Genomic DNA, 10564 nt, shown 5'->3' with positions numbered 1-10564 from the left:
CTGATAGTGGAACTTTGCAATAAATAAAAAGCAACTCGATTTTTAAAAGTAAACTAACTTCTGCAAAAAATTAATATTTGTAATACTACATCGGATGGCAAGCAAATTAATAGTTCAGTGTCAGTGCTGCTATAAATACAATGTATATACTGCTCAGTATGTGGGTAGTTGAATGACAAGCTGGCTGATTAACCTTTGTATAAACTCCTGGGCGTAGATTGTCATCATCGCGATGGTGGTATAGTGGTGAGCATAGCTGCCTTCCAAGCAGTTGACCCGGGTTCGATTCCCGGCCATCGCAGTCTTTTTTTTTTATTCATGAATTTTTTTTTGTTTCCTTCAGAAATTTAACCTATTTTTAAATGTCTTTAAAAAAAATAATAATTCAATTATAAATTGATTTCATTTTTTTTCCCTTTCTCGAATCAGTGTTATTCGTAAATTCTATTTTTTTTATTTGGAGTGACAGCGTCGTTCGCCAATCAGCGTGCGTGTCCGTCGTGATTGACAGGGAATTCCGTTCATAGGGCTGGCAGGGGAAGGCGGGGCTGTGCTCCCGCCTCGGCTTCCAATTGGCGCATCCAGCGACCAATCCAAGTGCGTCCGTGGGCACCTCCCTGAACGGGGTGGGCGGGAGCGAATGGCGGAGGAAGGCGTATCTGGAGTTTGCGCAGAAGGCGGCGAGTGGACTGCATCTGGCACTGGTTCAGTTTGCAAGATTATTCATTTCTTTTTAAACACAGGCAGATCTGGGAAGGGTTTGAAAAACACTCAGCAGCGTTGTAAAGATTGTTGCATTCTTGCAACAGCTGAAAAAATACTTTTAAAAGGAGAAATAGAAATGGAATATTGAACAATGAATTTATAATAATCTACTTTACCTCATTTTTCTCTTATCCTAAAGACATTGACTTCTTGATGCAGCCCTGCCCAGGTTCCTGCAGGAAGCACCAGGAGGTGATGAGGAGCCCAGGTGCTTTTGCAGGTTTCCATTTCTGTGATCACGATTTGCCTATTCCAATGCTCTCCTGGTCGGCCTCCCATCTTCCACCCTCCATAAACTTAAGCTCATCCAAAACTCTGCTGCCCCCCTGTATCCTAACTCGCACCAAGTCCCGTTCACCCATCACCCACTGTGCTCGCTGACCTACGTTGGCTCCCGGTCCGGCAATGCCTCGATTTTAAAATTCTCATCCTGGTTTTTAAGTCCCTCCAGAGCCTTGCCGTTCCCTATCTCTGTGACCGCCTCCAGCCCTACAACCCTCCGAGATCTCTGCGCTCCTCCAATTCTGGCCTCTTGAGCATCCCCGATTTCCATCGCTCCACCATTGGCGGCCGTGCCTTCAGCTGCCTAGGAGGTCCGAAGCTCTGGAATTCCCTCCCTAAGCCTCTCCTTTAAGATGCTCCTTAAAACCTACCTCTTTGACCAAGCTTTGGGTTATCTGTCCTAAATATCTCCATATGTGGCTTGGTGGCAAATTTTGTTTGGAAAATCGCTCCTGTGAAGCGCCTCGGGACGTTTTACTACTTTAAAGGCGCTGTATAAATGCAAGTTGTTGTTGTTAATGGCTGTACCGCAACTCCATTAACCCAGAACACAAACACCAGCAGCTCTCCTGAGTGACTGTTCAAGTGTGAGGCTAGACAGTGTCAGCAGGCTAACCATCCCTGTAGGTCTAAGATGGGATGGGATCTGGGATCTGAGATCTGCCTGGTCGGTACAGTTCAGTCACACTTGGTGGCTCACTTACCTGATAAATATCAGCAGGTGGGGGAAGCAGGAGCAGCAGCAAAAAGTTTAACCCAATTTCAGTGTCAATCACCCCAGTTCAGGTATACCACCTGTGCTCAATTTGTGGCCTGCTTGGGTATTTCAGCTGGCCTGCTATGCAACCATATTTGGTTCGCTATTCAAGAGCATTATTGCAATCACACACGTGTCTGGAGAACAAGGTGCTGTTTTCTTGCCCTCTTGTCGTTAAGTAGCAGAGGGAATAACATCAACAATACTCAATGCAGTCGTTGGTGTTCTGTAAACCCTTTCATTACAGTCATGTCATTTCACATTGACTTTGAAATTACAGTGAAAATGAATACACAAATTCTTAACATGCTTATGTGCAAGCTTTTTTCAGAGATATTAACCCATCCATAATGAATTTTCTAATAAATTTGGATGTTGCGCACCCCTTATTGGGGCAGCTCCATTCTGTGACACACAGGGGATTGGAATACAAAAATAAGGAAGTCTTACTACAATTGTACAAGGCTTTGGTGTGACCTCACCTGGAGTACTGTGTACAGTTTTGGTCTCCTTATCTAAGGAAGGATATACTTGCCTTAGAGGCGGTGCAATGAAGGTTCACCAGATTAATTCCTGGGATGAGAGGGTTGTCCTATGAGGAGAGATTGAGTAGAATGGGCCGATACTCTCTGGAGTTTAGAAGAATGAGAGGTGATCTCATTATCTCATTGAAACATAAAAGATTCTGAGGGGGCTTGACAGGGTAGATGCTGAGAGGCCCTTTCCCCTGGCTGGAGAGTCTAAAACTGGGGGGGCACAGTCACAGGATAAGGGGTCGACCATTTAAGACTGAGATGAAGAGGAATTTCTTCACATAGAGGGTTATGAATCTTTGGAATTCTCTACGCCAGAGGGCCGTGGATGCTGATTCATTGAATATATTCAAGGCTGAGATCAATAGATTTTTGGACTCTAGGGGAATCAAGGGATATGGGGATCGGGTAGGAAAGTGGAGTTGAAGTCAAAGGTCAGCCATGATCTGACTGAAAGGCGCAGCAGGCTCGAGGGGCCGAATGGCCTACTCCTGCTCCTATTTATGTCACACCTGCAGCTGCCCACTTCCACCACTAGATGCAGCATCGCAAGCTCCAGATCCCCTATGCTTACACCCCCAGCATCGCTAATGCATCCCCGAGGGAAACTCGCTGTGTCCCCACTTTCCGTGGGGAAGCACCACTAGTTTATTTTAAACCGGGTAAGCCGACCGATCAAGTAAACAAAGGATTAGTACTCGTGTTCCACAGTGTGACTTCAAGGTCACGTCACAAAGAGGATTCCAAGGCCGTTTTATTTTTAGGTGGTTTTATTAAAAAAAAACCTTCTCCCAAGTGTACAATAAACGCACATATAATCCTGTTGCACTAATGGGGCACACAATGGTTTAAAAATGAAAATCTGGGACAGCATCTGAAATCCGAAGCAACGCAGTACGTTGTCTTCCAGCAGCTGCCCCTGGAAGAGGGAAGTGTTTTGTGGTTTTGGAGCCCCTCCCCTGCTTTTAGAAAAAAAAACTTTGCGGCCCACCTTCACACAGAGAAACGGATCGCACGGTCACTTAGATTTAAAACTGAAATGAGGACGTGGCGCGGGCAGCCCGAGAGGAAAGCGGGCCGAAAGCAGCTGACTGACCGGCCACTGAGTGGCTCGGGCACGGGAACGATCGAGTGATCCAACCCCCCGCAAAATCCACAGGAAGACAGGAACAGTGTGAGGAGACGGCCGAAATAATTAAAAAAAACACACATTAACCTGGAAATGCACTGCAGGTCAGGCAGCAACTGAGAGAAAGACAGGTCAAGGTTTCTCCTGAGATCCATCCTCTCAGGACAGATCCACAAATGGCAGAGACAGACAGATAATGCTGGAAATGCACAGCAGGACTGTGCGTGCATGTGTGTGTGTGTGTGTGTGGAGAAGGGGCAGGTTAATGTTTCGGGTGTAGACACTGGTCAATCATTTTTTGACCACAACAGACACAAAACTAAAGGCGCTTAAGCACCACCACTGGCGGGAGGGTGAAATTACAGCGTGACAGGTTTACATAGGAAATTCCCATTATAGATGCTGGATGGACCTGCTGTGCGTTTTCTCTCCGTTTCAGATTCCCAGCGTCCGCAGTTCCGTGTACCTTCCGCAAAAATACATTTGATTAACAGCCTCCTAAAAAAGAAAACACAAGCAGACGGATATCGCGAACGTAAAAGGGGTCGGAGATTAGGCGACCGGGTCAGTCAGGCTCTGGTGTGTGGGGAAGGGCGACTTAAATCCTCGCTGGCATCCTTCATTCGACTGGATATTTTTAATGTTTGTTTGTAACGTGCCCAAAGGCCAGATGTTTGGTGGATGGAAATCATCACGGCCCCAGCGTACAAGAGGGAGACGAGCCTCTTCCGACTATGGCGTTTGAAGCTCAGTTCTTCTTCGATTTGGCCGTGTCGTATTTCCTCTTGCTCGAGTACCACAGCAGCAGGGGGATGCCGATGGAAGGTAAGGTCATGACGCCAAAGGCTGCCCAGTCCAACTGGAGAGGAATGGTTTTTTTTTAAAAAATCACCTTTAAATCGTTGAATCTTACAGGGAGTGCACACAAGTACAAGGTTTTTAAAAATATATTAATAGATACCGATGCATTAAATAGACCCAGAGGCAACACTGACACTGAATTATTTTTTTGCAATAACTTCAAGCTTAATTGGCTGTTCCCCATCCTATCCCTCCCTATCCATAGACTCATACAGCACAGAAGGAGGCCATTCGGCCCCTCACGCCTGTGCCGGCTCTTTGAAAGAGCTATCCAATTCGTCCCACTGCCCTGCTCTTTCCCCACAGCTCTGCAAATTTTTTCCTTTTCAAGTATATATGCAATTCCCCTCTGAATCAGTGTTTCTTTTTCCCAGATCAGGAAACAAAACCTATCCTGATCCCCAAATACCTGCCGTTTCTTTGACTTGTGTAGACTAGGGATTGTGTCAGGCTCTCCCAGAAGTTACACATTGCTCCTTTTAAGTGGAGACACCTGCATTTTAAACATTTTTTTCTAAGATATAAATAAAAAAGGACAGTAAGTGATGTTGGTCGATGGAGGAATGTTGGCCAGGACACTGGGAAAACTCCCCCCCCCCCCCCCTCCTCTACCAATAGTGCGAGAGGATCCTCAACAACCATCTGGAGGATGCCACCTTCAACAATGCAGCACCCCCCTCAGTACTGCAGTGAGTGTGTCTACCTCGATTATGGGCTCGAGTCTCTGGAGTGGGACTCGAACCCACGACCTTCTGACTCAGAGACAAGCGTGCTAAACGGACACAATTTACTGAAAGCACAGCTTAAAATATTTAACTTGATTTGCCTCAGGGAACCACAGAGAAATCTGATACTCACATAATGAGGTGAGAAGCGCCTATCGAATTCTCTCTGTGCCAGGATGCCACCCTGCCCAGGAGCACTCGTGTAACCCACCTGAAGAGAACGAGACAAGATGCTTATTACAGGTACAGTCAGTCTTTGTAGGGGGCGGATAATTTGGCCGAGTGAGATCTGATAACTGGGACAGTCTCGCTCCCATTAATAGGTTGAGTCATCACACGCTGGGGGTCTGTGCGAGGAAGGAGTACTGACAAAAGTCACCAGATCTCCGCCCAGTGTCCCGGCTCCTCACCCAGAACAGCATGTTGATGAGTGGGCCCCGTGTAATAAATTGGATAGCCAGGAGGTGAAGGATGGAATACTAGAGCCTGGTCTTCAGTTGCTTCCAAGCCTTTATTCAGAGAGATCCACATTACCTACTCCACCCCCTAGATAAACTCGCTTATAAAAAGGATACAAGAGAGTCCCCAATTGATACCCACCATCTGAATACAATTAACACTCATTGATATAAATCATATGGATACAATTAAGATTATAAAGATTACAATTAAAACACATGTTATCCCTGTGTAACACGCCAGGAAGAACACTTAAAAAGAAGCTGAAAGTTTAACTTGAGCAAACTTCACAGTAGGTGTGAAGATTACACAGTCGCTGGTTACAGTCTCTGGGGGAGGGAAAGAGGGAAATGAGGAGAGGGAGACAAAGGTTGTTGGGGGCTCATGGAAGCAATAACCAATTTCTATTTTTTCCCCCCAAAAGAATTGGTATTTTGGTTCTTTGTCCTGGTAGCATGGGCATTTAAAGTAACCCCTGGTTGCTGGAAGGAAAAATGTACATTTACATAGCACCTCATGACTCTCAAACCTCCCACAGAATGAATTATACCGTGCAGTTACTGTTACATTAGTAAACACTCTGCACCCAGCAAGATCCCATGAACGGCAATGGGTCGAATGGTTAGGACATCCATCCTGGTGGCGTTAATCAAGGGAGGAATGTTGGCCGCGACACCGGGAGAACTCTTCTTCGAATAGAGCCATGGGGTATTTTACACCCAGGCAGAGGGAGCCTCAGTTTAACATCTCCCCTGAGGAACAGCACCTCCAACAACGCAGCACTGAAGTGTTACCTGCTCTAGTCCTGGAGAGGGGCCTGAACCCCCGTCGTTCCGACTCAGAGACCTGTGCGCTACTAACTGAGCCAAGCTGACCAGAGCCCGTCTCCCAGGATACGCCCAGAGCCTTCCTGGCCTGACAGCCTGCATCAGCAACCCTGGCTCAGCAGAGTATTAATTTCGTGTTTGAAGTGAATCTGTGCACCGAAACAGACTGGACACTAAAATATACTAATTAGAGAAAAATTAACGGGTGCCACTCACGTTCTGATAAGCTAGTTTTCACAAATAGCCTCGCTTGAGCAGAAACAAAGGAGAATCATAGCATCACAGCACAGAAGGAGGCCATTCGGCCCATCGTGCCTATGTTGGCTTTTTGAAAGAGCTTTCCGATTAGTCCCACTCCCCCTGCATTTTCCCCATACTTTTTCAAGCATATTTCCAGTTCCCTTTTGATAGTTACTATTGAATCTGCTTCCACCGCCCTTTCAGGCAGCGTATTCCAGATCAGAACAACTCGCTGCATAAAGAAAATTTCTTCTCATGTCACCTCTGGTTCTTTTGCCAATTATCTTAAATCTGTGTCCTCTGGTTACCGACCCTCCTGCCACTGGAAACACTTTCTTCTTATTTACTCTATCAAAAGCCCCTCAATTTTGAACACCTCTATTAAATCCTCCCCTTAACCTTCTCTGCTCTAAGGAGAACAATCCCAGCTTCTCCAGTCTCTCCACATAACTGAAGTCCCTCATCCCTGATACCGTTCTAATAAATCTCCTCTGCACCCTCTCCAAGGCCTTGACGTCCTTCCTAAAGTGCGGTGCCCAGGATTGGCCACAATACTCTAGCTGAGGCCTAGCTGGTGATTTATAAAGGTTTAGCATAACTTCCAAACCGATTCCATCACTCACCACCACCTGACTCCCCTCCTGGGCGAGGTAGGAGATAGTTGCGGAGGTGAAATTGAAATACCCAGCTTTCAGTGGCCGCAGCACTACTGTGTGGGTGACGTTACTGGCTCTGAGTAGAAGGGAGTTAAGGAAGCAGAGACACACACAGAGTCCTCATTAAAAGCTTTTAATTGCCCCCGATATTTTTTTTTAAAAAAGCCTCAATTTTCTCCTCTCCTGCTGGGATAGAAAGAACTTGCATTTCTATAGCGCCTTTCACAACCTCAGGACGTCCCAGATCTTTACAGCCAGTGAAGTAAAAGTGCAGTCACTGTTGTAATGTAGGAAACAAGATCCCACAAATGAGATAACGACGAGATAATCTGCTTTTTTGCAATGTTGGTTGAGGGATAAATACCGGTCCAGGACACCGGGGAGAACTCCCCTGCTCCTCTTCAAAACAGCGGCCGTGGGATCTTTTACGTCCACCTGGGAGGGCAGACGGGGCCTCGGTTTAAGGTCTCATCCGAAAGACGGCACCACCGACAGTGCAGCACTCCCGCAGCACGCTTCCAGTGTCAACCTAGATTATGCACTCAAGCCCCTAGAGTGGGGCTTGAACCCATGATCTTCTGGCTCAGAGGCAAGGGAGCTACCCACTGGGCCATGGCTGACTTCAAGGGACAAGGGCAACACCCAGAGCCACCCAATGAGATTACTGCTTCCTTGGCAGCCACAGATATCTGGGAATGAACCTGGAAGACCAAGCTGAGTTTAAGAGATATATATTTACTAATAAATCTTAAATCCACTGTAGTTGTGAAAAGGATACGGAGCAATACGGTCCCATTTCACAGTCAGCATTCCGGACACAATTCCAAAGTCCTCTGGAGGGAAGGAGTCATCGCTGAGCTCCACATCTAGTGCAGCACTAACGGGAACAGATAGGATCGGGATGAACACCTCAAAGGGGTAAAGTTAAACAAATGCAGAAGTCCGAACCCGACATGCTTCCCCTCCCACCCACCCAGTACTTCAGCTAAGTTTACAATCTTAACACGTAAACCCAGGCAGCGAGCGTCAGTTAAAAGTAGGCTTGCATTTACATCGTGCCTTTCACAACCTCAGGGCGTCCCAAAGCACTTTTACAACCAATGAAGGACTTTTTTGAAGTGCAGTCACTGTTGTAATGTAGCAAACGCGGCAGCCAATTTGCGCACAGCAAGATCCCACAAACAGCAATGCGATAATGACCAGATAATCTGTTTTTTTAGTGATGTTGGTTGAGGGATAAATGTTGGCCCCAGGACATCGGGGAGAACTCCCCCCTGCTCTGATTCCAATAGTGGCCGTGGGATCTTTTACATCTACCTGACAGGGGCAGATGGGGCCTCGGTTTAACGTCCCATCCGAAAGACGGCACCTCCGACAGTGCAGCGCTCCCTCAGTACTGGCACTGGGAGTCTCAGCCTCGATTATGTGTTCAAGTCTCTGGAGTGGGGCTCGAGCTCACGGCCTTCCGACTCAGAGGGGAGAGTGCTACCCACAGAGCCACGGCACGGCAGGGCCATACTTCCTACCTGGATCCGACGTTGTAGATGTTGTACTGCAGAGTCAGGTCCCGACCCTCCACTGCGTATTTATTTAAGAGGGATTTGGAGGCCAGGAGCCTTGCTCCTTCGTCACTGCTGACAGCAGCAAAGAGCACAACGCACACACTAATCAGAAGCAACCTCATCTGTGGGGGGGAGAAACAATAAAATGAACAGTTGCGTCGAATTTACAGCACAGAAACAGGCCATTCGGCCCAACTGCTGCATGCCGGTGTTTATGCTCCTCCCACCCCTCTTCATCTCACCCTATCAGCATATCCTTCTATCCCTTTCTCCCTCATGTGTTTATCTTGCACTTTTATAGCATCTGATCACATCAAACGTTACATGAAGAAATTTTTTTTTGGAGTGCAGTGATTATTTTACAGGCAAACTCCGGGTAAGAGTTAGAGAACTGACTGGTTCCTGTCTTAACGGACGTTGGAGAGAACAAACACGAACTGGTATTGCACCCTTCACGTCTCTAGGATCCCCTGATCTCTTTCATTTTCCATGCAGATTATTTCCTTTCATTTTAAGAACTAGTCCCTTCCTGATACTTCGATTTGATGATATAGCGAAACAGCAAAATGCAGGAAACTTTGGGAAGCAGAAAAGTAAAGCTGGTTGGAGCAGAGGAGGTTCTCTGTAACGACGGCTAAGGAGCTGGGAGACACAAAACTAAAGGCGCCACAGCATCATCACAGGCAGAAGGGTGTAATTACAGCGTGACACGTTTACATAGGCTGTTCCCATTATAAATGTGGATGCAGAAATTTATAATGGAAGTGCACACAGAAGTAAGTTTTTAATATATTTATAGATATTTGTATCAATGCATTAAAGTTAGTCCCACTCCCCTGTACTTTCCCCATAGCCCGGCAAATTTTTCCTTTTCAAGTATTTATCCAATTTTGAATCTTTTTGAAAGTTGCTATTGAATCTGCTTCCACCGCCCTTTCAGGCAGTGAATTCCAGATAAGAACGTAAGACATAAGAGCAGGAGAAGGCCACAAGGCCCCTCGAGCCTGCTCCTCCGCCCAATATCATAACCGCTCGCTGCGCAAAGAACATTTCTCCTCATCTCGCCTCCGGTTCTTCTGCCAATTATCTTACTGAAGCCCCTCATCGCTGATAAATGGCCTCTGCACCCGCGCCAAGAGCTTGACATCCTTCCTAAGGTGTGGTGCCCAGAACTGGACCCAGCTGTGAGGCGCAAACAGTGGTTTCTAAAAGTTTAGCATAACCTCCTTGCTTTTGTACCCTGTGCAATTATTATTTATAAAAGCCCAATTGCTTTTTTTTTAAAAACAGCAACTTAAAAGACTTGTGTACGTGAACCCCTCAGGTCTCTGTTCCTACACTCCCTTTAAAATTGCACCATTTACCCCATCCTTCCTTCTAAAATGCATTACTTCTGGGCAGAGTCCCCTTTCTGCCCCTGTGCCAGGTAACGCCCTTTCACCCCCTGACCTTTCACCTCACCCGGGCCCCCAGCTCCTTCAGTGCTTACGTGTACATCGCCCTAACCCCACTAAACCCTCAGTCGATCGATCGGTCACCCCCTCCTTCCCGCGCAGCCGATCGGAGAGACTCCGTTAACATTAACGGGAGTCATTTTTCTTAAATACAAAATATAAAGTAAACGGCCCGCGCGCGCTCCACACACTCACCCTCTCGAGCCCGGACCCCAGGAAAGACCGCTGCGCATGCGCCAGGATTCCCGACGCCACGACGCGATTCTACGTCGTTTTTCCGACCGCCGGCAAAACATTTTTTTTTAAATCGTAAC

The 10564-nt window shown here is 46.9% G+C and overlaps 1 protein-coding gene and 1 non-coding gene across 2 annotated transcripts; one reads left to right on the top strand and one right to left on the bottom strand.

Annotated features, from left to right (window-relative positions):
• The first annotated feature begins 229 nt into the window (after positions 1–229).
• Positions 230–301, top strand: trnag-ucc (transfer RNA glycine (anticodon UCC)). Its single transcript has one exon. It is a non-coding gene; the product is annotated as a tRNA-Gly (tRNA).
• A 2788-nt stretch (positions 302–3089) lies between these two features.
• ssr2 (signal sequence receptor, beta) lies at positions 3090–10529 on the bottom strand. Its single transcript, XM_067975918.1, has 6 exons — positions 10446–10529; positions 8761–8918; positions 8013–8111; positions 7202–7310; positions 5186–5263; positions 3090–4325 (listed from the first exon to the last, which is right to left on the bottom strand). The coding sequence occupies exons 2-6, from the start codon at positions 8916–8918 to the stop codon at positions 4215–4217; spliced, it is 555 nt and encodes a 184-aa protein (XP_067832019.1). The 5' UTR covers positions 10446–10529; the 3' UTR covers positions 3090–4214.
• Positions 10530–10564: the final 35 nt, after the last annotated feature.

This window comes from Heptranchias perlo, chromosome 44, assembly GCF_035084215.1.
Source record: "Heptranchias perlo isolate sHepPer1 chromosome 44, sHepPer1.hap1, whole genome shotgun sequence".
Taxonomy (NCBI): domain Eukaryota; kingdom Metazoa; phylum Chordata; class Chondrichthyes; order Hexanchiformes; family Hexanchidae; genus Heptranchias; species Heptranchias perlo.
Note: the sequence above shows the minus strand (reverse complement) of the source record. Positions and strands in the feature narration are given on the sequence as shown.

Excerpts from the sequence above, each read along its gene's own strand:
- ssr2 (XM_067975918.1), bottom strand. The coding sequence starts at position 8,918 with ATGAGGTTGCTTCTGATTAGTGTGTGCGTTGTGCTCTTTGCTGCTGTC. Across the intron at positions 7,311-8,012 it reads AAATGGGACCGTATTGCTCC|AGCCAGTAACGTCACCCACA; the intron begins GTATCCTTTTCA and ends CCTTCTACTCAG. Across the intron at positions 5,264-7,201 it reads AGGAGGGGAGTCAGGTGGTG|GTGGGTTACACGAGTGCTCC; the intron begins GTGAGTGATGGA and ends CGTTCTCTTCAG.